This window comes from Salminus brasiliensis, chromosome 19 (assembly GCF_030463535.1).
Source record: "Salminus brasiliensis chromosome 19, fSalBra1.hap2, whole genome shotgun sequence".
NCBI classification, from domain to species: domain Eukaryota; kingdom Metazoa; phylum Chordata; class Actinopteri; order Characiformes; family Bryconidae; genus Salminus; species Salminus brasiliensis.
In genome coordinates, this window is record NC_132896.1 from 3,788,388 (window position 1) to 3,815,793 (window position 27,406).

Consider the following 27,406-nt stretch of genomic DNA (forward strand, 5'->3'; position numbering starts at 1 on the left):
TTACATGATTAGATTGACTTCAGATGCCAAAAAAATGATATAATACATCAAAAGTTTGTAGACACTCCTAATTCAGCTATTTTAGGGTGGATCAGTGCATCAGTTTGTACAATCTCCATAAAAAAGAGACCACAGGAAGCTCCGGAGCAGCTATGCATGGGTCTAGAAGGGTATGAAGTCCTCCAGAATTGGGCCGTGGTGCAGTGACACTGTGATCTCTGGAGTGATGGAGCTCTATCCAATTATGTTGGGATGAGCAGGAGCGTGAGAACTAACCACTGAACACAACCAAATCCTTACAGCTATGTTCCAACATCTAGTGTAAAGCCTTCCCTGAGGAGCAGAGGCTGCAGTAAATGCACTGATATTAATACCCTTGATTTCACCCTTGAGTTGCACAGACAGCACATTAGCAGCCAGGCTACACAATATGGACAAAAGTATTGGGACGCTTCATTCATTGCTTCTTCTGAAATCAAGGGTAAGGGAGTTTATTCTGCTTTTGTTGGAGTTACTGTCTCTACAGTCCAGGGAGGAAGGCTTGCTACTAGATTCTGGAGCATTGCTGTGAGGATTTGATTGAGCGTGTCAGTGTGGTCAGGATGTTGAATGATCACCGTCTCATTTAATCCTGCTTTTAGGCTTTTGGGTGGCTTTGAACAAGAGTTTGGAGCATTGTGGATCATCGCTCCACCTCCTCACCCTACACTTCTCAACTTAAACAGAAGTATTGGATGGAGCTCCACCACCATCATTAGCAAGAACACTTTAAACCATTGCTCCACAGCTCACTGCTGGTGGGCTTTATACCCCTCTATAGGTAATATTGGCAATTCTTCTCTACAGGGACTAGGCAGGCTGTGTGTGTTCATTAGAAGGGGTGTCCACAAACATTAGGACATAAGTGTGGGGTGTGAGTTCATTGTTTTAGTCAGAACAGTGATTGAGAGAGTAAAAGAGTGAGGGTCTCACCTCTGACTGAGACTTCTCTTCAGGCTGTGGGGTGAAGGAAAGTGATACAGTGATTATTTATCCAGAGGAACATTTGCCCACTGGGTCTGCTTAATGATCCAATACTCTTTATTCAACAATGTCGTCCACATAAATGCATTCAGTTTCCCCCCCTGGGAGGAAAAACACACTGAGGCACACAGGAACAGCTTACATTCCCAGTGCTCACTTTAGCAACACTGATATTATGCTCTGTTTATACCTACAGAACTAAGCACCATTAAGCGTTACTCTAGACTTCACCTTAGGGCTCCGTCTCAGACGCAATTAGATCCAAATGTAGCTTCTTGATACATACAATCGCAACTGTTGTCATGCAGCTTTTAAACACCGTACCACTTAACAGAAGGAGACTGGGGGAGGTGACTCACCGTAGAGTAGACAGAAGATGTGTTGGACACCAGAGACAGCGAGGAGCCGTGTACTGAAAGAAGGAAAGAGAAAGATGATGTGAGGTGAAGCAATCCGGGCCAAAGGCCTGATAACATTCAGCGGCTCGTGACTCACGGCAAATTTAATAAGGCTGAGTAAGCTTAAGGAGAAGCTAGCACACGCTAATGAGTGCAGAAATACGTCACTGCTTAGTCAGATGCCAAAGAACAATCCACCATATTAATGCTCTGAAGGGTGTGTGTGTGTGTGTGTGAGAGAGAGAGAGAGAGCGAGAGAGCATTGTGCATTTCAAAGAAGTCAAACACACTATACGTCCAAATGTTTGTGGACACGCTTTCTAATGAAGCCATTCTGCTACTTCAGGCTACACCCAAACACACAAAGCTTGTCTGGCCCCTGTAGAGAAGTGCTGCCAATAGACAAGGACTCTCTGGAGCAGATAAATAAACATGAACCTATAGGCACCATGCTGCCTAATAATGCCAGGTGTGGGCTTATAGTGGGGAATAAAGCCCCCCAGCATTGAGCTGTGGAGCAGTGGAAGAACTGTGCTCCCTGGAATGATGGATGGTGCTCCATCTAAAACTTTTGGGGATGGAATGAGTTGTGGAGATGGGGATGAGGTGGATAAGGTGGGGTGTGAATAGAAAGATTACCTTAAACAGCAGAGACAGCTATTCTTTCTAATACCTTTGATTTCTGAAGAAACCATGAATGAGCAGGTGTCCCAATACTTCTTTTTCCATATAGTTTAGATTTACATCAATTGAATATCACATATGAGAGATTTCATTAGTGTATATACACTCACTCAGCACTTTTTTTATTAAGAACACTATAATTTATTAAGAACACTCAAAACATTTGTGAGCCTCAGCAGAAATCCAGCTTCCTCAGACCAGGCTTTAACTGTCCAGGGTTGGTGAGCCGGTGCTGAGCCACATCTTTGCAGCCTCAGCTTTGTGTTCTTGGCTGACACTAGTGAAACCTGACGTGGTCAGAAGATTCCGGCCCATCTTCTTCCATGTTGGACGTGTTGTTGTTCATTCTGAGCTGCTTTTCTGTCAGCTCCATCCAGTCTGTGCAGCCATTCTCTGATCTACAAGAACTGCAGAACTGCAGAACCGCCGCTCACTGGATGTGTTTTCTTTATTACTCCATTTGGAGTAACTCTAGAGATCAGCAGTTCTACAAATACTTAAACCAGGACAATCATGCCACTCTAAAAAATCACTGAGATCATATTTTTCCCGCATTGTGATGGTTGATGTGAAGATTACCACATGTTGGTCAAAACCCCGCTCTGCACCAAGAGCCCTTCCAGCTTCAAGTACGGCTCGGCTCGACCCGCCATCCTTTAAGATTCACGGAAGACGAGCGTCCAGACTTTCTTCTGTCCTGCACCGAAGTGGTGGAACGAGCTTCCCCTGGGTGTCCAAACAGCAGAGTCCAACACTCGCTGCCTTCAAACCCAGACTGAAGACCCTCCTCTTCTGAGAGGACTTGGGTGAATAGCAGAGTGGTCTCCTTACTAACTTGTGTTTAGTAGAGTCTAAGATTAGAGGATCTTTGAATTTTTAGTCTATTTAAACTAGCTGAGGTTTTTCTTGGGTGAATAGTGAAGCACTTTTGTAAGTCGCTCTGGAGAAGAGCGTCTGCTAAATGCCGTACATGTAAATGTTTGGTTGATTAAATGCATAAATGAGTAGGTGTTCCTAATAAAGTGCTTGATGTGTGTAGGTGCTTACAAAAGCCAATTTCCCCTAAAACCCTAAAAATTGAGCTTTTGGTTGCTGTGGGTGAAGGTTTCCATATAGACGGTAATGGAAATATCCCACAATGACAGGCATTCATGCTTGTGTGTGTTTGTGTGTGTGTGTGTGTGTGTGTGTCATCAAGCAGACTGAAATAAACCCTCTGACATTTCCAAACAGAATAACAATTTTCTAAAATCCCCCCGGGGTCTGATCACAGATTAATAAACAGATAAGAGCAGCTGAGTTTTAATGAAAGGGCGAATGCTCAGTCAGCCTGTGTGGAGGAACACAACCACAGTCCAGTTTAACTTAGTGAACTCTGTATTTGCCTAAAGGCAGTGTTTCGTTACTGTCCCAAAACAAACACAGGAGGGTCACTCTGCTGAAAGACACTTTTGAGCTCAGAAGGTAAACCCCCAAAAAAACGCAGAGAAAATAACAGCCTGTGAAACCCAATCTGCTCTGCTTTAATATTCAGTCTAATATCAGATTACATGACTACATGAGTTTGGATACCCCTCGGCACACAGGCATCAGCAAGCCCTGACACACCTCCGACAAAACCTTCTAAACCTCTAACCAGCAAACGTACCCTTCAGCCATCAACATACTGCTACACTGCTAGAGCACAAAGCCCAGAGACATTAATCACACCCAGACAGAGAGAGAGAGAGAGCGAGCGAGATAGGGACAGTTAAAGAGACAAGTCGAGGCATGGACTCCACCTCTGAAGACCTCTGAAGGTGTCCTGAGGTATCTAGCACTAAGACGTTAGCCTGTAAGTCCTGTAAGTTGTGAGGTGCGGCCTTAATGAGCATCAATGAGCCTTAGGTGCCTATGACCCTGTCGCCGGTGCACAGGTTGTCCTTCCTTGGTAAGTTCTGACTACTGTATACCAGGAATACCCCACAATGACCTGTCTGGTGCTTTGGAGATGTTCTGACCCAACTGTCTAGAACATCCCAGTTCGGTTCTTGTCTCAGATTCTTACGCTTGCCTATTTTTCCTACTTCAGCACTTTCATCACCTTCAAGAACTGACTGTTCACTCGCTGCCTAATGTATCAGATTCCACTGGAACAAGATAATGAATGGTGTTTACTTCACCTGTCACCTGGTTTTAATGTTATGGCAGATTACATCTAACTGACCAACCCACTGTTAAGAGTTAAAACAAGGAGGTCTAACCTTCCTCCAGCGGCTCCCGGAACGACCCGGAGGTGCTCATGGTGCGGCTCTTCTCCTCAAGAGACAGCGAGGAGTTGCGTAGGCGTGGGTCACTGAGTGGGTCGAGTGGCCCATCCTGATTGGCCAGGCTGCTGGGGGTGCGCAGGTTCATTGGTGGAGCTGGGCCAGGATTGCCTGGAAAAGAAGGAGGGAAATCACAGAGGTCAAAGTTTACTTCAGGCAACGGCCGAGGTAGTCACGCACAACATCAGCTTTCAATCGACCAACAGAATAAGACTCTCTGGGCAGTGTGCCTAATGCCAGGTGTGAGCTAGAGGGGTATAAAGCCCCCAGCATTGAGCTGTGGAGCAGTGGAAGAGCTGTGTTCTCTGGAATGATGGATGGTGGAGCTCCATCCAGTGCTGTTGGGATGAGTTGGGGAGTTGAGCTTGATGAGGTGGGGTGGTGATCATCATCCAACATCCTGACCTCACTAATGCTATTGCTGCTGAATGCAATCAAATTCTCACAGCTATGCTCTACCCAAAATCTAGTAGAGAGCTTTCTTCCCTGGACAGTAGAGACAGTTACTCCAACAAAAGCAGGAGAAACACTTTTTAATACCCTTGATTTCAAAAGAAACGAATGAATGAGGTGTCCCAATATTTCTATCCATATGGGTCACATTTTTCATATCAATTTGTGTGTGTGTGTGTGTGTGTGTTTGTATACCTATCGTGGTGAAGTTGAAGCGTGGAGCAGAGGGTGAGCAGAGTGTGGGTGCAGGAGAAAAGGGGGCGGAGCCTCCAGAATCCTGAAGTCCACCAGCAGAGTGCGAGCGCAGCCAATCACGTGCATCCTCATTGCCTCGCCCATGTGGTAAGTGGGCATACCTGTGGAAAGGGCACACACTCACTGGATTAGACCATTTTTCATCTTCCTCTCCATCATATCTCGCTTTTTTCTGACACACACACACACACACACAGGCACAAAAACAAGGACACACATCAGCTAACTGACAACGAGGACACCATCGACCCAACAGAACGTTACACAACTTACACAGCATGCACAAGCATGTCCGCGACACAGCAACCCAAATTTTCATTTCTTTTGATGTAAAACTATCAAAATATGTGTTTTTTTTTAAAAAGCAAAATCCTGGGAAGTCTGAGTGACCAATTTGTGCATAATAACACATAAATAGGCATATCTTTCATGTTTCCTGCACCCTCATGCTCCAAAACTATCTGAGTGAATCCAACTGCCACTGCTGCTGCCACTATGACCCGAGGATTGCTGGTTCAAATCCCGGGTCATGCTACCTGCCATCAGCAGCCAGAGCCTGAAAGAGCACAATTGCTCAATTGCTCTCTCCGGATCTCCACATCACTTTAATGTCGGTCAGTACGGGCGTCCGCTGGCCGATGCATCAGAGCTGGGTACCTGGCGCTTTCCTCTGAGCAGGCTGGTTGCCCAGTGACCTTGCATGTTCGGCAGCAGTTGATAAAGAGACGATGGCTACGGTTGCAGAAGTATCGGAGGAGGCATGTGTCAGCCCTCACCCTCACGTGTGATAGGGGGGGGAGAGTACTAATGAGGGGGTTTGGGTCTGATAGGGTCTGATAGGGTTAATGTCTGATACACGGTGCACAAACTTCAGCACAGACATAAAAAACCACAATCAACACATGTAAGCTTCACAGCATCAAGCCAGCCTGATTGCACACTAACACTGTTACCTGTCCTGTCTCCGGGGCAGCGTGTTGCAGCTGAATTTGGGGCTAAGAGCAGGGGAGGAGACGGGGCTAAAGGGGGAAGGGAGGAGGGGGCAGTTGTAGGGGCAGACAAAACAAGAGAAAAAAGGATGTCAGATAAAGAAAAAAAAAGAAAAGGAGGGAGATAAAGAGAGGGCGAGAGAGGAAGAGAGATGGTGAATGGTGATATAAAGGGCTTTAATCTCGTCTTTAAACACCTGACGAATCATTAGCGGCCGCACACAGCGGCGGAGTGTGTGTCGTCTTAGGCCATGCCGCTGCGAGTGAAGACCAAACAAGGACAGATTAAAGAGACTAACGCACAAAGATAATGAGAGACCGGATGATAGGGGTCTATTATTTCCTAAATCTATCTTGGTATCACAGATCAAATCCAGGCCCTGGTTCGGCTACTCAGTCCTTCACTAAATGAAAGCTGGTGCTGCTGGTGGAACTGCATGGCTCACACGGGTCCTAAGGGTCTTAAAGGTTTGCTTAGATGTCGAACAGTATTTTACAGTGTAGTATTATTATTATTATAACACATTATTGACATTAGCTATGTGCTGCCAATCAAACTTTTGGAGACATCTAGCTTTTGGAATAATTTACAGTATATGAACCGAAATAATGTGTGTGTGGGACAATATTAGCTCAGGGACAACTAACTTTTGGGATTTTGGGGACACTGTAGATAGAAAGAAAGCTTAGAGGAGGGAAATGAGATGGAAAATGGGCGGGGCTGTTTTGTCATTGGAACATATGGGGATGGGCGGAGCTACACATCATACTGCAACCAGCCAACAGAGGCTGACCGCTAGACCTGTGGAAGTTGCTTCAGCTTTGAGGTGCACGTATTTGTCACTGTACTACGTACAGCGAAATGCGTCCTCCGCATTTGACCCATCTGTGGTAGTGAACACACACACACACACTAGTGAACTAGGGGCAGTGAACACACACACCCACCCAGAGCGGTGGGCAGCCAACTCCAGCGCCCGGGAAGCAGAGAGAGCGAAGGGCCTTGCTCAAGTGCCTAACAGTGGCAGCTTGCTGATCCCAGGTATCGAACCCACAACCCGGTCACCAATAGCCCGCAGCTCTAACCGTTGAGAGACATTGTGCTCGCTGGTTCATTCCCATCTACAGTTAAACCCACTAATTATTGGGGTAAAACCCCCTCGCTGTACTGATCAACCCACATGTGCATCTTCTCTCCTGGCTCAGAGGCTCACCTGTCTGAAAGGCCTGTCCGGATGCTGCCTGCTCGGCTGAGGCAGGAGGACAGCGCTTCATCCTTGCCCATGGACACGTCCACGGAGTCTGTGCTGGTGCAGCAGGAGCTGTCTCTGTTTCCCCAGACTGAGAAGGCTGACCCTGGGCTAGAGGCCAGAGAGTGGCTTTCGCCACTCAGAGAACTGCTGCTGGGTCCCATCTCAATAGCCCCACCCTGCTGGCTGGAGGCAGCGTGAGGGTTGGAGATGATAGTGGAATTCTTCATGTTCTCGGATGTGGTGGCTGGGGCCTGCTTGGTGCCGGGTTTACCCCCAAACAATCTTTGTGTGAATGGGGGGGGGGGGGGTGTCAGAAAAAAGGTGGTTAGAAGGTATGGGCGCTAACGTTAGCACTATTAAACAAGCACCAGATACTAGTTCCTCTTCTGAGCCCTCACTGTAACAAGAATCTACAAAGTGTATGAGCAGTTATGACCAGTTTCTGAACCACTGTCTATAAACAATGATACACAACATGGACAAAAGTATTGGGACAACTGCTCATTCACTGCTTCTTCTGAAATTAAGGGTATTAAAAAGAGTTGATCCTGCTTTTGTTGGAGTAAATTTCTCTACTGGAATGCTGTTAAGATTTGATTGCATTTCCTCATCCCCAACTCTCCAAGTCATTCCAAAAGTATTGGATGGAGCACCATCCATCATTCCAGCAGAGAGCACCACTGATATATGGGACAGGTCTGGGACATGACTCGTTTGCTATCTTGGTTAGGGGTTAAACTATCCATTACAGCTATCATATCATATTGTGCAAAATTTTGTTATCACAATACACAGTATGCTCTTTTAAGCATATTAAGATATCGTCAGATGCTTAAAGAACACTGATCAACTGCAGGTTTCATTACAAACAATGTCATTAGTCTGGTTTCATTGGATGTATTGTGATAAAATATCGTGAAAATGTATAAATACAATATTTATATCATATCGCCCACATCTACCCATCATCAGCCAAATCGAAATGAATGAAACTACAAAAACTAAAAAATACCCTGATAAAATACAGTATTTAAGGGGATACACACCTCCCAAATATCTGCCTGGCTATTTATATAGAGGCCACTCACAACAGCACACAAGCCTCGTTCATCATGGAGCAAAACCCACGATAGAAACGACTAGTTTCCAAGATAAGACGAGAGGTGCTGGCCTTTTCTCATTACTTCATGAGTCGCCTGGCCGATAACATCAGTTTATCTCCAGTCTGCTTCAGCACCAATATGTGGAGTAATCAGTCAAAGCTTCAGGCGAACACAGGACCCCCACTCTCAGCCTCTATCTTAGCCCCTTAGCCTCCACACAGACCAAACAAACCGAGCAAATATCAACAAATACTCAATGCCACTGCGGTAGATCCTGAGTAGTTTTGGTAAGTCTTGACTTAACTTGAAGAGCCCTGATCTAGAACGTTCTCACAACTTCATTCTGCTGATCAGTTCTGTAAATGGTTGCTCTGGTGCTTGTTGGATCTGACTGGCCCTTCATCTGTTCTGTAATAGATTAGTGGTGTTAGGGTGAAGCACTGGCAAACCTTCTTCTAAACCCCTGTGATCTCAGGAGCCTTTCAAGTCTTTGGACCAAAGCAACTGATTTGACGTCAAAGCACTCAGCGAGAAATGTGGTTCCTTCTCAACACACTCCAACGCCCCAGCAGAATGCAGTGGAACCCATGGTGCGATCCACATAACCGCCAACTGCTTTATGTGTTGCAAATGAGCCATTCTGGAAAGGTCTGTTTCATCAAGATCAGCTGAAACATCTTGGTGAATGGTTCTAATCAGGAGTCTTCAAAGTCTGTTTTTATAAGCCCTGTTCAGCTCGTCGACTGAGGAGGCAGCTGAATCAGGTATGATTCAGATGGGAATGTGTTGGACGGAGTGGTGCCGTGACCCTCTAGGACTACCTTTAGACCTTTAGTGGATAATGATTAATGACCATTTTCTGAGTAATCACAACTGGACTAAGAAGTATTGGGACATCTACAGGAGCTTCTATGACCTCCCGTTCTAAACCCATAGGCATTATTAATAAGGAGCTAGTCCCCCTTTGCTCTAAGCTCTACCAGCAGCAGCAGCAGGTCTGGAGCTCTGCTGCAGTTACTGAGTCAGTTGGAGGCTTTTCTGCACTCTGCTCTGAGCTCAGCACTCGGCCCTGACCCCGCTCTGTAACTTTACGTGGTCTGACAGACACTCGGTGGCTGAGCTGCTCTCTGCGAGCTGTTCCTCCTAAACTCTTCCACTGTTCAATAATAACACCACTCACAGCTGATGGAGGAAGATCTAGGAGGGAAGGTCTAAATTTCACCAGCTGACTTGTTGTTGTTGGTGCAGCGGTGTCTCCTATTACATACAGAACCACGCTGGAGTTCAGTGAGCTCTTCAGAACCTCCCGTTCTTTCACTGATGTGTGTAAGAAAGGCAGACTGCAGGGCTAGGGGCTTGATTTCATACATCTGAGGCTAAATGGGACTGAATGAAACACCTGAATTCAGTGCTTAAGAGGTGTGTCCCAATACTTTTTAGCATGGCTTTACAAAGGTTACACACAATTGCCTGAAGTCTCACCTGCGCAAGGTGGGGGACGACATATCCGGGTACTTCCCTCCCGTTTGTCTACCAGGGGGGCACTGTCCAGCCGTGCCCATCTGACTGCTGCCACTGGCTTTATGTCCCAGCCCTGATGCCAGGCTCTCCACGTCTGAGAGCACGCCCTTCTCCCGGTCTGTCTGGTTGGCGATACCTGTCGGAGACCGGACCGAGCTGCGGCTCTTTGGGTTGGGCAGGGTGGAGGTACCCTTGCTGACAAGGCTGCTGTCAATTCCAGCGGCTGTGGTACGGCTGTTCCCACGTGCAGTGCCCAAGCTGCTGCTGGCCCGGCTAGGCCTGGGGAGGCTCCTGTACTGTAGGGTGGTCCGAGCACTAGGAGGCAGGTATCCATCATCCACACTGTTCTGCCGACCCACTAGACGAATTCCAGTGAAGCCAGAGGACTTGGAAAGTTTCCCCAAAGTAGCAGAGCCGGAGGTTATCACGGCGCCGCTGGCGGTTACTGTGCCGCTGGAGGTTTTCTTGAAGCCAAAAGTGTTGGTAGGAGCACGGGTACTGGAGCTGGAGGGTGGCTTCTTGCCCTCGTCAGCAGGTATCTGTCTTTCAGAGGGGGATCGCGGGAGGCCGTTGGGCCTCGGTGAGAAGTGGCCTCTCTCCGACACTTTGGCGTCGTCTGTTTTGCCTGCAGGAAGAGATAAACGTCAAGAGACATCAGCCATCAAACTAGATACCCCCCATTTCCACAATCCTGAGAAGAGCAGCACAAGCAAAGTCAGGACGTGCCCTAACCCACAGGCCTCACACTCCACTGACACTGACAAATGAACAGTACACAAACCGCCACACATTAGACAATGTAGAGCACAGCATCTGATCAGATGTGTATTGTTAACTTCTTGCAATCAAAGCAAAGAACAGAGACTTAACACTGCTGGGTGGCATCCCACATGGCTCCAGTCTAAGCCTTGCCTAGTTTACACAGTCATTAGTTACTCCACATTAAATATCTGTTTTTACTAACCGATGTCCAGGGAATCAAACTACAGCTCCAAATGTAAACCCGAAAGCCTGTGGATCCCATCTGAAGCTCAAGACTTCAATTCCTCATTTGCATAATTACATATTTAGGTCACAATAATTTGTGAACGTGGCACAGAACTCATTTCGGATTTGAGTGCTAACCTAAGACTCATCTTTGAGAACACGACTGCTGTTGCGTTCCTACCGTTTCCATGAGCCTTAAGCGAGCTGAGGTTGGTTTGGGTTGGAGCCTTCGTCCGTGGACAGGTGACGCCCACCTGGGCACTCATGCCCCGTCTCCAGGAGCCCGTCTGAGATATGGTAGCGGTTTTGTGGCCTGTCATGACACGTTCTGATTGCTCACTGAAATCTGTAGGACTGCACCACTTGGTGTCCATCCTGATGCCAGGGTCTGAGCAGCCGTCTGGACGTCTGAGATCGTCGGTGGTCCAGACAGTACTTCGTTCCACAGCTGAACGCTTCTCTGCGTCTGTCTGGAGCTGGTTGATGAAACAGAAATGAGAAATTACTTCCAAAGCCAGTACTTCCTAAGAAAATGTCTCAACCAAACAGGCAACAGGACAAATGCTGAGAGCTCTGCACACCAGGTTTATTGCATCAACATATTGCATTTCATGGACTAAAATATTGGGACACCTGCTCATTTATTGTTTCTTCTGAAATCAAGGGTATTAAAAAAGAGTTTTCCTGCTTTTGTTGGAGTAACTGTTTCTACTGACCATGAAAGAAGGCTTTCTACTAGATTTTTGAGCATCACTGTGAGGATTTGATTGCATTCAGCAACAAGGTCAGAATGTTGGATGATCACCACAACACCTCATCCTCAACTCCCCAACTCATCCTAAAAGTATATCCAGAGAACACAGTTAGTTCCACTACTCCACAGCCCAACGCTGGGGAGCTTTATACCCCTTTAGCCCACTCCTGGCATTAGGCAGCATGGTGCCAATAGGGTCATATTTATCTGCTCCAGAAAGTCCCATTCTACTGCCGATACTCCTTCATGGCGACTAGACAAGCTATGTGTGTGCATTTGCACATACAGTAGGTGCAACTTGAAGTAGCTGAGTGCATTTATTAGAAGGGGTGTCCAGAAACATTTGGACATATAGCGCATGTTAGATATGAGTCATAGACCACGTAGACTTGGGGAAAAAAAAACACAGTCTCCCTACAAATGGCCTATAGTGTTTCTAACCGGATATTAGCCCGGACGGTTCATTTGTGCCCCATATATAGTAACAAGATCGACTGCCATTGCAGATTGAGATGATATGGAGCAAAGCTGGAGCTCCTGGGCTCCTTACATGGCTCCCCAAATAAACAGAGCTGCTATATCCCAGTACTTCTCCAGACCTTGCCAGGATTACATCACCCCAGCTTCAGAGCAGGTCATTGTTCAACTGCTACTGAAAATACTCATAAAACATCGTTGCCAGCGAAGGAATTTTAATGGCCTCCAGTTGTTATCAGGCCAAATCCAAAACACTGTTATCTCAACACTCATACAATAAATTCAAACTCTGCTTCGGTGGGAGGAACAAGGGAATGCTAGGGGCTGAAAGAGAAAAGAAAGACAGAAAGACTGGCAGGGAGGGGGAGCGTGATAGAGAGGCCTAGAGAGAAAGAGATATGGAGGGCTAGGCGTGTGGAAGTGAGAGATGACAGATTGCTGGATTGCGTTTCAGCTATTTTGGCTCACGACTTTATTCCAATGTTTGAGTTTTAAATCATATTGTGGCTCAGGGAGCAACATCTGGGTCCACGGTGTTGTCAGGAATATCAAAACAAATGAAACATGGAGGTGCCTGCCTCTTTTCTGTTTTACGACAGGAGAAGCTATGAATTATTAGCACTTTAGTATCTGAGCGATAGCTACATGCTAACAGATGGCTGTAGGTTAACAAGCAGTATGGGGGGGGGGGGGGGTAGGGGGGGAGACAGAGAGAGAGAAATGTCGACCAGTTGCTGACGATAATGCTGTAGTTCTTTGTGTCAAATTAGGGTCAAGTGATTGCAAGTCAGGCACGTGTTCCTAACTGGCGTGCTAAGCATGTGGGCTTGCCACTGTTTAACCACGAAACCAGGAGACAACACAGTAGCAGTCAGTTCCTGCAGGGCAGCTGTTGTAAAATGGGGAGCAACATTTGAAGGGTGGGCAGAACTTTAGATCTCTCAAGTTTTGCCATTTATGCCTTCAGATTTCATTAGATACGATGAGTCCTATTCCTGGCTCTGGTGTTGATGAGATTTGAACTAACGATAGCTTCCACACATGAAGGACTGCACCAGAGTGGGCCGCTTGAAGTGAACCCCAGACCACAGAATTTAGGAGGCCCAGGGATCGGTTCTCTGGGCCGCCCCTGGTCTCTAAAACTTAAAGCTTACACATTTGACCAAATGTACCGAACCTGAAAAAAAGGCCTTTAAGGGATCAAGGGTCCAACATTCACAGGGAATCAAACCCACAACCCTGTGATCAATAACCCAGTGCTCTTACCAGTAAGCCACCAATGCCCCTTGAGCCCCAACCTTTGGGTCGACATCATACTCATACTTCGGCTTATTAGTCAAGGTAAGATTTTGAAACGAAAGCGTCCAAATATTAATGCTTATTTTAATTGTTAATTGTTATTATTGGTTACATGGGCCCTCACACTACTCCACACAGTGTTTGGGTGAACCCTGAGCAATTTGGACCTTCAGCATGTGCTGAGTTGCCTGGAGCTCATAAAGGAGGCGTGTGAGTCAGTTCGCTGAATCATGCACTCAAAGCCAGCACTTTTTCAGCAGGCCAGGGCAGAGCAGACACAGCCACTGATAAGAGCCCACCAACGTTTAATCTAATGAGCAGCACTGCAACCTCACAGAACCCCCACCAGAACAGCGCCAGCTAGATCAAAGCCGTAATGACAAACAGATCAGCGCAGAGATCAAACTTAAGAAAGATTCTACTGAGAGCGGAGAGATTTTATGGCACCTCCCATAAACAACTGTTTTCCAATGACCAATTAATGCTATCTAAAGTCTACAAGGGACTGTAAACGCCAGGAGCACGCGCGATACCGGCGGCACTTCTTACAGGGTGGAGAGGAAAAGGCAAAGGAAGCAAAGTGGAATGGGAGTCAGTGAAGACCTCAACTAGTCAACATCTGTGGCGTGTTGTAGTTCTGGTGCTGCTCATGTGGTCCAGGTGCAGTGAGAGCTGGAGCGAGACTGTAGACTGGCTGCTGGTCCTCTGGGAGCCCTTGGCTAGAGGGGTCAACTCGAAACCACTCAAACCTGTCAGCAGGTCCAAACATCTCTACACACTTCAAACTTCACCTAAGGTCAGAGAAATGTCCAAATGTTTGTGGACACCCCTTCTAATGAATGCATTCAGCTAGCTTAAGCTGCACCCATTGCTGCTGACACACACACAGCTTGTCTAGTCCCTGTATAAAAGTACTGCCAATCGAATAGGAATCTCTGGAGTAACTTATTGGCACCATGCTGCCTTAAGGGGTATAAAGAGGGGTATAAAGCCCCCCGGCATTGAGCTGTGGAGCAGTGGAAGAACTGTGCTCCATCCAATACTTCTGGGGACGAGCTTGGGATGAGGTTGGGTAGCGATCATCCAACATCCTGACCTCACACACTAACCCCTGACGCTACATGCAATCAAATCCTCACAGCAATGCTCCTCCAAACTCCAGTAGAAAGTCTTTCCAGGACAGTAGATACTTCAACAAAAGCAGGATAAGCTATTCTTAATACCCTTGATCTCAGAAGAAACAATGAATAAGCAGGTGTCCCAATACTTTTGTCCATATAGTGTAGTTACTGATTCGTGTGGGATGTTATAAGCAGTTTCGCCTGTCCATCACTGACCTGCTCCTCTAAGTCCCTGCGGGGAGCAGAGGGGGTGTTGATGTAAGAGCTGAGAGACGAGCTGGTGTTGAGCTCATCTGTGTCCAGAGCGTCGCTGACCCCACTGCTGACTGAACTGCTATCGTCCCAACTGAGAAGAAGAGAAACAAATACGGTAAATTAATAAAATACAGAATAATAAAAAAATTACTTTTGCCTAAATGTGCCTCTATATGCAAAAGTTTTGGCCCCCTGTGTAACTCTGGTCAGTAAGTGTAACACTAAAGTGGTGGTGGAGGTTCTCCATCACTGTGTTCATCTTTAGAACATCTCCAAAGTTCTCCTCTCTCATGGAGTCTAGTATTATTTAGAGTTCTCCTCAGATCAACACCTGGTTTGATGGTAAATCAGGGCTTAATGATGGTAAATCAGGTGAGCTGCTGCTGCTGCTGCTGCTGATGGAGTTGAACACATCCTCCACGCTGTGCTGGCTGGGCTGGACTGGGGGCGTCCAGGAGAAACCTGGAGGAACCGAGCTCTGTTCTTCAGACTAGCTCACCGACAAGATCTCACTACTTTCTATCTTCAGAATGAGAAGCTCTTGTTTCTCATTTATACTGGATTTATGTTCACCTGCTTTATCTGCTCTGATGAGATCTGGAGCTTCTACAGTAAAACACTCCTGCTTCTTTAGGAGAGATGCTTTGAAATAGTGTTACTAGGTGGTGAAAACCTTTGTACAGTGCTGTATGTATATATAAAGGCATATTCCACATTCATAACATCACATTCTCATTTCAACACAATGCAAAAAATCAAAAGAGCAAAACCACAGGCACGGGGGAACACAGCGATGCCCTGCTCTCTCCCTGCGCTGCTAAAGGGAAACAAAAGCTTGCATTCCCCTCATACTTGCGACATTAGACACGTCTCCATACTTCTCAAAACTTTCAATTAGCTCACTGGCTCTCTCTCCCAGCCCGCTCCGCTCTGCTGGCCTGCTTTACCACAAGGTCCAGCCTGTCGAAACCCATTAGGTTGTTCAGCAAAGGCAACAGCTCTGCTCGCACCGGTCAGACGCTGTTTTCCTGGTCCGGCTATATTTATACAGACAAGCGGAACACAATGACCAACCTCTGAACCCTCACAGAGCAGAGACTGCAACAGAACGCTGGCCCAAGGCCACGTAGGGCCCCATGCCACCAGGGGGCCCCCAAGAGCACCAAGATATCATGATAAAAAATATATATATTTCGAAAATATCACTGACAAATAAAACGAAACGGTGTTACACAGGTAAAAGGCATTTTTATATTAATTTATTTTCATCATTGGCTCACCGATACTAGGTTAATCAATGTAATCAATCAAACCACTGTTGCGCAAATGCAGTTACGCGCTGTTTGGATTGGTCGATAACGGCCCGGATGCTTCAGCGTCTTGCACGATATCTCTTTCCCTATGAAATGATGAAGCATCTGGTGCTGAGATGGTGGTATGGTGAGGGGGGGGTCCCAAATGAAAATCTTAGCTAAGGACCCCATAAAGGTTTGGGCTGGCCCTGGTTTTAAGGCTGCTGAAATTTAAACAACTGTGCAAACAGCAGGTCTGGCAGTGTCAGTCCTTTGTTATGAATGTAAACGTGTATATTGCTGTGAAATCAGGACACGTCTTGACCTCTAAAGCCCTATTTTTCGGACGGAATAAGTATTGGGAGGTGAGTAATGTAATTTTACGGCAGGGCGTCTGTAAAAAAATATGGCTGATTTGCTCAGAGTAAGAAATCTCGGCATGAATGACTGAGATGGGAGTGGCTACTTGATTTATGCACACCTCCAAAAACGTGACGATTAGCTTAAAAGAATCCCACTGCAAAATAACAGGGTGGTAAACAGGCTTGTATAACCGTATCTAAGCTTTTTTAGCCCCTAAACACTCGATAAATGTAATCTTTGGCATCTTTAAGCAATTCTCTTCACATTCCACTACCATTCGGGCCTTGTGCATCCTTAGCGTAGTGGTTAAAGACTAGCCTCACAGGCTCCCTAGCTGGTTATCTGCCCACTGAAGCAGCTAATCAACACAATGTCTAACACTTGCTTAGATAAGCAGCTACCCATAATGGCGCTAGCTAACTGTCAGCACTTGTGCTAGCTGCTAATCCTCCCCATTACTCATTGCCGGTCAAGCAAAACGTGTGGAGACTCTGAGCTAATAAGGGCTAAGGATTAACAAACAAACCTTGCCCTTAGTCATAACTCAGGAGTGAGGTGCCACAAAAGTGCACATTCACACATTAGCACTTTCAAAAGAACAACAAACTGACAAGCCCTCGGGCCCAGGCCCGAATCCGTCATCGGCTCTGAGGTCCGGACTCTTATTATGGCTTGGAAAAGGTGTCCTCGGTTTTCTGTCTGTCAAGGGAGACTAAGCTAATTCTCAGCTCGGTTAACGGTGACATGTCATTTCTGCTTTAATGTGCTGTGAGGAAGACTGTCCCCCATAGGGGCTCTTTCTTTCTTTCTCTATGTGTGTGTGAGTGTGTGTGTGTGTGAATGTTGAGTTATCCATCACATGGCATGTGCTGTCAGGTGCTACAGACGGCTAACACAAACAAAGACTGAGGAAGCTGGAAGGAACGACTGAGATAATAGGAGGCTATGGGGTGGGCCACGTGGCAAAAACACACTGTCCAAATGTTTGCGGACACTCCTTCTAATGAATGCACTTATACAAAAATAAGTTTGAATTGGATGGTATGAATGTTTATTTCATGGTAGAGAGGAATGTACACCGAATGTACGACCGATCGCTGCTGTCCAAAGAATAAAAACACGTATCTCCATTTTTAGTTCTCTCTATGCATTGAACCCTGTAGCCTCATCTCTGTACCCTGTGTGAATAATTCTGGATGAATGAGCCAATAGAAATGCTCTAAATTACTTGGAATTTCCATGCAAAGCTAAGAACATTTTGCTCTACTGTAAAGTTGCTATTTTGGAGATGCATGTTTTTCATTGGACAGCGACGATGTGAACCTCAGAAGACAGGTGTTGCTTCACTGCTGGGTTTGAAAAGAGAATCAAATGCCTATATTAGTGTTATGTCATGGCAATGCCTGGTTCTTTCAGTGTGAAGAAATCTGAGATGGTACGTATCTCTACAGTGAACCACATTTCACACCAAACCCCATGACTGTTTATGTCTCACCCATGGAAAATCACCCCTTTTTAATTCAATATTTCACAATCTGCTCTAATCTGCGCTAAATCCAATTAAACAGGACCAACGATGCTCTTCTCAGAGGAAGCACACAGTTGTTCAGAGCTCTTCAAGCTCTGGTACTGCCATTGGTTCTGCATGGCCTGCATTGTTTCCCATGTAATTAATAGTGAATAATACACCGATGGACACCACCCGCATAATAGTGATGCCACAACAGATCTGACCGATTGAGTCATGGACTCCACAAGACCTCCAAAGGCATCCTGTGGTATCTGGAACACCGGGACCAACGTTATCAGCAGATCCTTGACGCTCTGTAGGTTGTGAGGTGGGGCCTCCATGAGCATCAGTGAGCCTTGAGCGCCCATGTCCCTGTTGCTGGTTGTCCAGATGTCCTTCCTTGAATTACTTTTGGCAGGTACTGTCCGCTGCATACTGGGAACACCCCACAAGACCTGTCTGATGTTTTTGGAGATGTTCTGATGTCCAGGTTGCCAGATTCTGCAATCATGATTACAGAACTCCAACACAGTGTTAAACTCCAGCTGAAGTTACCAGCTCCATACCAGCTGCAGCGCAGATTTAGAACTTGGTGCTCCTTCAAATGACCATTCCCAAACCCGAAGCCAGCGGCTGCATGTCCAGCCAGCACCTTTTCTCCTCCTTTTCCCTGCCACAGCGCTCCACGGTGGATTTCAGCCCCCAATAGAACAATCCTTCTTTTCACTGCAGAGAGAAAGGAAGGTGTGGGTGGCAGAGATGCCAAAGGTGGGCTGGAGAGTGGTACTTTTCCACATATTTGAAGAATTCGCTCCTCTCTTCTTCTCTCGCTCTCTTTCCAATACAGCCCATAAATTCCCTCCCTGCTCAAGAACAACCAAGCCTCAAGTATGCGTCGGAAAACAGTGGAGCGAGAGCATATATTAAACTCTGTTTGAAGTTCTTTCAGCTTCTGGATGCAGAGATGAGTTTTCAAACGAGGGAATTTCCTGAAACCCTCCAACTAAAAGTGCGTTGGCACACACATATACAAGCTGGCCGTACAAGCTACGTGCACACAAAATAACCCAACCCGGACATAATCCTAATTACCAATGACCCTAAGCACATCGGACACTGTGCATCTGCACCAGCACAACGTTTTTCTTTTAACCTCAACATCCCTCAAAGGGCTGTCAGTAAAACTACTGAAGTAAAGCAACTGTTTACGTTAAAAATAACTTAAAATTGAAATCACGGCAAATATGTGGATTTTCTATCTCCTTAAAATCTGTACACGTTGATCAAGCACTTGCATCACTAGGAAGAATCAACATAAATCACTTAGAGGAACCAAGACTCAAAGGAACAAAAAGACTAAAAAATAATCTATTGAGAAGAACCAGGACTTAAAAGAAAGAATCACTGGTGAACCAAGACTTAAAAAAATAATCACTGAGAGGAACCAAGACTCAACAGAAAGAATCACTGATGAACCAAGACTCAAAAGAAAGAATCACTGGTGAAAGAAGACTCAAAAGAAAGAATCACTGAGAGGATCCAAGACTCAAAAGAAAGAATCACTGAGGAACCAAGACTCAAAAGAAAGAACCACTAATGAACCAAGACTCAAAAGAAAGAACCACTAATGAACCAAGACTCGAAAGAAAGAATCACTGAGAGGAACCAAGACTCAATGGACCACTGATGAACCAACACTCAAAAGAAAGAACCACTGATGAACCAAGACTCAAAAGAAAGAACCACTAATGAACCAAGACTCGAAAGAAAGAATCACTGAGAGGAACCAAGACTCAATGGACCACTGATGAACCAAGACTCAACAGAAAGAACCACTGATGAACCAAGACTCAAAAGAAAGAACCACTAATGAACCAAGACTCGAAAGAAAGAACCACTGAGAGGAACCAAGATTAAAAAAAAGCAACACTGAAAGGAACCACGACTCAGAAGAAAGACCCAAAAGCCAAAACAGTGTGAACGTGTCTTTTGGGAGAAGCAGGCGTTCATGAGCTTAAGGCAGGTTTAGAAACATCAGAAACGTTACAAGTCATGGCAGAGATCTGAGAGATTGAGAGGCCATTCATTATTGATTCAGACTCTGTACACATTTTCACCAGTTAGCAATACACCTCTCTCTCTCTCTCTCTCTCTCGCCCCCTCCCCCACTCTCCTCCCACCCCTCCAGCCAGGTGTCCATCAATAAAACCAGACAGCCCTCTCTGAACAACACACAATGAGATGATGAATCACAGAAATTAATTAACTGGCAGTGAGTGAGGAGACAGGTGCTCAGAGCAGATCCATTGAGAAACACACACACACACACACACACCTACTTCCCCCACATTTTGGAGACAAGATTAGTGTCAAGCCCCAAAGTGATGGGATGGGGGTGGAAAGGTGCTCTACTGGCAGGAAATTGGGGGAGGGGTGTTGTTATTAAAGGTCCAGCCAATCTGGACCGGACTGCCCCAGCCTGCTTCCTCTGGCTACTTAGTTCAGCATTAGGGGGTTAAATCTCAGAGCCCCCGGTTCTTCTTACGGCTCCATACAGAATCAGCTACTGAATACACACCCACTGAATACACACACACACTGAACACTCATCTACTGAATACACACACACACTGAATAAACACACACACTGAACACACACCTACTGAATAAACACACACACTGAACACGCACCTACTGAATACACACACACTGAACACACACCTACTGAATACACACACACACTGAACACACATCTACTGAATACACACCTACTGAATAAACACACTGAACACACATCTACTGAATACAAACACACTGAACACACATCTACTGAATACACACACACTGAACACACATCTACTGAATACACACACACACTGAATAAACACACACACTGAACACACATCTACTGAATACACACACACTGAACACACATCTACTGAATACACACACACACTGAACACTCATCTAATGAATATACACACACACTGAATAAACACCCACACTGAACACACACCTACTGAATAAACACACACTGAACACGCATCTACTGAATACACACACACTGAACACACACCTACTGAATACACACACACACTGAACACACACTTACTGAATACACACACACTGAACACACACCTACTGAATACACACACACACTGAACACACACTTACTGAATACACACACACACTGAACACACATCTACTGAATACACACCTACTTAATAAACACACTGAACACACATCTACTGAATACACACACACTGAACACACATCTACTGAATACACACACACACTGAATAAACACACACACTGAACACACATCTACTGAATACACACACACTGAACACACATCTACTAGATAATCACCTACTGAACAAACATCTACTGAACACACACCTACTAGATAATCATCTACTGAACAAACATCTACTGAACACACACCTACTAAATACACACTTACTGAATACACACCTACTGAACAAACACCTACTAAATAAATTTCCCTCTGAATAAACCCGTACTGGACCCCCCCTACTGAACACACTGTGGACACCCATCATTTTTTGTGATTTCAGCTGCCTTAAGGTGGAACAACTACTGAATTACTTATAACTTAGCCTTAATGATTACACTTTACTGCCACCACACACCAGTACTATGGATTCCCACCTACGCAGTTGACACATCGCATTCCCTGAGTGGTGGGCGGCCACCTCAGCACTCAGAAAGCAATTGGGGGGTTAGGTGCCTTGCTCAAGAACACCTTAGGGGTGAATATTGAGGGAGGAGAAAGCGCTGTTCCTTTATTCCTCCAGCCCTGAATTACCTGCTGGTCTAGTGGATAACACCTGTGACCTTCTGACCCCAAGTCTGCATCTCTAACCTTTAGGCCACAGCTGCCCCCCCATAGAAAAACACTGCCAACAGAACTGGACGCCATGGTCCAGTATACGGTATAAAGCCAAGCATGGGCTGTTATAGTGGAACTGTGCTCTCTAGAGTGATGGAGCGGCATCCAATACGAGTGATAAACCTGATCATCCAACATCAGTGTATGTCAATTAACATTCCTGATTAGAGAATTGCATTGGAAGAGCAGGTGTCCACAAACTTACGCCCCCTCAATGCAGTTGAATCGCTACCTTCAGATGCAATGAGTGCTGCTACTGGGCTCAGAAGAGCAATCCACAAGGCCCTTCCTCAGCACATCTGGAGCCGTGTTGGCGCGCTGATTTGTGCACCGCGTGCAGTTTCACCTCAAGCTGCTCTGACAGAGGCGCACATCTGCAGCTTCTGAATGCGGCAGAGTCGCTGATGCGCAGACAAACGCAAGGCTAAGAAAACAGGCAATGAACAGAGCAGACACTTATGACCACGTCTGCATTCAGGAGCGTCTGACAGACAACTGCTGACACCACAAGAAGAGTGTGTTGGAAGTCTGTCGGCCACGACGAACTAATGTGCAAAAAAGTGCACCGCCAGCCTTCACCCACACAGCCCTCAAAACAGCGAACTGACCGCTCGAACTGAACTGAACACGAGAAGCAATCAGCTGACCGGTGCAAAGAATGAGGCCGTATTTAAATCAAATTCTAATACCTTTAATTGTCATTACACTTAAACAGTACAAGAAAATTCTTCTCTCTGCATATCCTGGCTTGGATAGCTGGGGTCAGCGCATGCGGTCAGCGAACTTGAGAACGCTCTATACTGAACACTTATTGTTGACGGTACTGGCCCAGTAATATCTAGGGTACCACCACAGTGACATGAGGGAGTTACCTGAGGAGGTACCTTCGGTTTACTCTTGAAGGTACCACACCAATAACATGAAGGGATACTATTGGTTTACTATTGAGGGTACCACCCCAGTGACATGAGGGGGTAGCTTTTGCCTACCCTTGAGGGTACTGGTCCATTCAGAAGCTGGGTACCACCCAGTCACATAGGGGAGTACATACTGTTTACTCTTGAGGGTACTGACCCAGTAATAAGCTGGGTACCACCCCAATGACATGAGGGGGTACTTTTGGCTTACTCTTGAGGGTACCACCCCAGAGACATGAGCGGGTACCTTTCGCTTGCTCTTGGGGGTACCGGCCCAGTAATAAGCAGGGATGCATACCAGTTACCCTACTTTTGAAGGTACCACACTGATAACATGAAGGTATACTATTGGTTTACTATTGAGGGTACCACCCCAGTGACATGAGGGGGTAGCTTTTGCCTACCCTTGAGGGTACTGGTCCATTCAGAAGCTGGGTACCACCCAGTCACATAGGGGAGTACATACTGTTTACTCTTGAGGGTACTGACCCAGTAATAAGCTGGGTACCACCCCAATGACATGAGGGGGTACTTTTGGCTTACTCTTGAGGGTACCACCCCAGAGACATGAGCGGGTACCTTTCGCTTGCTCTTGAGGGTACCGGCCCAGTAATAAGCAGGGATGCATACCAGTTACCCTACTTTTGAAGGTACCACACTGATAACATGAAGGTATACTATTGGTTTACTATTGAGGGTACCACCTCAGTGACATGAGGGGGTACCTTTTGCTTACTCTTGAGGGTACTGGTCCATTCAGAAGCTGGGTACCACCCCAGTGACATGTCTCGACATGTGGCCTACTCTTAAGGGTACTGGCCCAGTAAGAAGGGGGTACATACCGTTTACTCTTGATGGTACTGACCCAGTAATAGGCAGGGTACCACCCCAGTGCCTGGGTCAAAGGGGTACATTTGATTTACTCTTCAGTGTACTGGCCCAATAATAGACAGGGTACCACCGCAGTGACATGAGGGGTACCTTTCTCTTGATGGTACTGGTCCAATAACAAGCAGGGTAGCAATCCAATGGCAATTTACGGAAAAGGTACCTAATATTTCAGTAGTCAAATTTATAAACATGGTTATGGACTAGATATTAAACATCTGCATAGAAAATGCTGAACTGGACTGATGTGCAGGGTATAATATTTCCATACAGGCTATATGAGTTATTACTGAATACAATAACAAGCATTAATACAACAAGTGATTCCAGACTTGTGAAACGTGCTGCACAAGAAAGGAGCTCAGAGGAGGGAAGACAGAAGAGACTAAATGAAAACACTGGCTTCAAACACACACATGCTCACTCTCGCGCGCTCTCTCTCTCTCCTTCTCTCTCTCTCGGTGTCTCTCTCCCATTCTCTCTTAGTTTCCCATGTGTTTTGGGAAATCTGCATTGCATTGCATTGAGTTAAAAAATTATAAATCTTAAGTTATAATACGTTTAAACTCATTGCTCTCTCTCTCTCTCTCTCTCTCTCTCTCTCTACACACACACACATGCACACACACACACACTAAAACAGTCCCACGTGGCAGAGGTAACTGTCTCCATAAATCTCTGAACAAAGGGAAAAAAATTCCTCCTCACTGGTCTGAAGAGCCGTAGCAGTCAGTCCTCCGGCTGGACACAGCCTGCGAGCGGCCGCTGAAGCTGGGCTGCGTGGCCGGGAGCTTCATGAGGTGACCTCCACTCTAACTCTCTCTCTCTCTCTCTCTCTCTCTCTCTCTCAGACTTTTCCTCTTACCCTGTCTCTCTCTTTCTGTCCCCCCCTTTCTTTTCTTCCTCTGTGTGTGTCTGCTCTCTCTCTCTCTCTCTCTCTCTCTCTGTCTCTCTCTCTGTCTCTGCCTCTCAGGTCAAAACAATGAGAGAAAGAAAAAAGAGGGCGAGAGTTTAAACCTCCCTTGAAGCACACTCTCTCTCCCTCCCTCTCTCTATCTCAATCACACACACGCACACACACACACACACACACACACATGCACATTCACAGACTGACTGTGCTCAACCAGAAGGAGCCAACCACAGGTTGAGAGGTGTGGCTTGAGTAAGCAAGGGAGTGAGGGAAGGGAAGGGAGAGAGAGAGAGAGAGAGAGAGAGAGAGAGAGAGAGAGAGAGAGAGAGAGAGAGAGGAAGTAATCTGATCTGAAAACAGAGTTTACTCAGATAAAGCTCTAAAAGCAGTAAAACACAAAAGTTCAGAGGCTGACCACAGAACAGAGACTGACCCCAGCACAGAGACTGACCCCGGAAAAGAGACAGGCTTCAGAAAAGACTGACTAAGCCCTAGACATAGGCTGACTAAACCCAGGATCGAGAAAGACACAACTAAGACGGACTAGCCACAGGACAAAGACTGACCCCAGAACAGACTGACCCCATGACAGAGACTGCAAACAGAACATAGACTGACCCCAGGAGAGAGACTGCCAATAGGACAGAGACTGACCCCAGGAGAGAGACTGCCAATAGGACAGAGACTGACCCCAGGAGAGAGATTGCCAATAGAACAGAGAATGACCCCAGGAGAGAGACTGGCCCCAGGGCAGAGACTGACCACAGGACAAAGACTGACTGATCCCAGGACAGAGCCTGACCCCAGGACAGAAACTAGCTGACCCTAGAACAGAGACTGCCAACAGAACAGAGAATGACCCCAGGAGAGAGACTGGCCCCAGGGCAGAGACTGACCACAGGACAAAGACTGACTGATCCCAGGACAGAGCCTGACCCAGGACAGAGATTGCCAACAGAACAAAGACTGACCCCAGGACAGAGGCTGACCACAGAACAGAGATTGACCCCAGAACAGACTGACCCCAGGACAGAGACTGACCACAGGACAGAGACTGACCACAGGACAGAGGTTGACCACAGAACAGAGACAGATCCTGGAGCTCACATTTCAGCCTGACCTGTTATAATACTGCTAGCACAGCTATTACTGATATTCTATGGCGACATAATAACACAATAATAATAACTATAAAAACATGACCTTCATTAAAAGTGCTCCATAACTCATCAGCACTAAAACTCAGCTCTGGATCAGTGCACACATATTCATTTTTAACGTAGAGCTCTACCTCATTATTCATACAGAAGAACTTTGTGAACATGCGTTAAAATGTTTGTCTGAAATAGGTTCCAAAACAGGGCAGGTTTTTGTCATTTTTATAAATATTCCTTTTCACATTTTTTCATTGACCAGTTTGGACATTTACATTTTTATACAGGATTTCTGAGATAATTTTTTTCAAGAGTGACAATATACAGTCATTCACAGAAAACGTATAATAATAAATAAATTAATAAAATAAAAAATAACAAAATAATACATTAAAAATAATAAAAGAAATAGCTTTAAAAAGTTATATTGCAAAACTGGGACCTTACTGAACTTTTAATAGTAAGTTAACAGAACACTGACTTAAATATTTTAATTAATTTAAGTTAAAAGTTTAAATGCAACAATATAACCACACTTTCTTGTAGAAATTAAAAAATACATGTCATAAATAATTAATTTTCTAATTTTCTTGCATTTTATCTCAAATAAATAAATGTATTGAAATAAATAAATGAATAAATACAAATTTTATATATATACATATATATAATGTGGCAATATGGCATTTTTGTTGGAGTAACTGCCTCTACTGTCCAGAGAACACAGCTCTTCCACTGCTCCACAGCTCAATGCTGGGGGGGCTTTATACCCCTCTATAAGCCCACGCCTGGCATTAGGCAGCATGGAGCCAATAGGTTCATGTTTATCTGCTCCAGAGGAACTAGACAAGCTGTTTGTGTGCATTTGCACATCCGTGTCAGCAACGTAAAGTATAATGCATTAATTACAAGGGACGTCCACAAACATTTGGCCACCCAGTGTATTTAGACAATAAACACCACAGAGAACTTTCCAACGGTGTCAGGCTGCATGTTGTTGAACACACACACCTGAGCATGGGGGAGTAAACACACACTGATCAGCAGAGCAGGTTTAACAGCGCTGTGTAAATCTGCCTGACACCATAAATCCACAGAGGCAGCGCAGCCTACAGACAGACAGGCTGTTACACGACAGGTACGGACAGCGTAAATACAGCCTCTTTACGTGTGTGTACGTGTGTGTGTGTGTGTGAGTGAGTGAGTGAGAAAGATAAGGAGAGAGAGAGAGAGAGAGAGAGAGTTGGTTCAAACTCATTTGAGTAATCATTAATGACTTTCTAACAGTTTTCACACACAGTCCATGTTTACACTGAGTGTGTGTGTGTGATCAGTGGGGAGTATGGATTAGTGAATCGTTAGTGTTGCTGAGGCTCACATGGCCAGTTTAGGATGAAAACCAGCCCAATTAGTTCGTTCCACAGAGCTTCGTTTTCTCCTGAAAAGGAATTTTCTCTGGGTCACGTCACAAGGTCAAAGGTCAGCTTCTCTCGAGCCTGAGCGGAAGAGCAGGATTATGGACAGATGTGGCGAACGCGGCTCTGTTCAAGCTCTGGAAAAGCTTCACTAGGAGCGCAA

The 27,406-nt window shown here is 45.8% G+C and overlaps 2 protein-coding genes across 3 annotated transcripts in view; both read right to left on the reverse strand.

The window, feature by feature from the left end:
• The window catches only part of nav2b (neuron navigator 2b), a 44,277-nt gene extending 19,570 nt beyond the window's left edge, over positions 1-24,707 (reverse strand). Inside the window, exons 1-10 of one of the 2 annotated variants that reach the window (XM_072662920.1) lie at positions 24,470-24,707; positions 14,840-14,969; positions 11,154-11,448; positions 9,947-10,610; positions 7,323-7,643; positions 6,073-6,138; positions 5,060-5,220; positions 4,349-4,522; positions 1,383-1,435; positions 973-996 (exon numbers count right to left, since the gene is read on the reverse strand). In XM_072662920.1, coding sequence (XP_072519021.1) covers positions 973-996; positions 1,383-1,435; positions 4,349-4,522; positions 5,060-5,220; positions 6,073-6,138; positions 7,323-7,643; positions 9,947-10,610; positions 11,154-11,448; positions 14,840-14,969; positions 24,470-24,558 — 1,977 coding nt within the window. In that variant the 5' untranslated portion in view covers positions 24,559-24,707. The remainder of the gene's footprint in view (positions 1-972; positions 997-1,382; positions 1,436-4,348; positions 4,523-5,059; positions 5,221-6,072; positions 6,139-7,322; positions 7,644-9,946; positions 10,611-11,153; positions 11,449-14,839; positions 14,970-24,469) is intronic. The other variant, XM_072662921.1, reaches the window with a different exon arrangement.
• prmt7 (protein arginine methyltransferase 7) overlaps positions 1-27,406 on the reverse strand; it is a 522,441-nt gene that overhangs the window by 115,328 nt on the left and 379,707 nt on the right. The window lies entirely within an intron of this gene.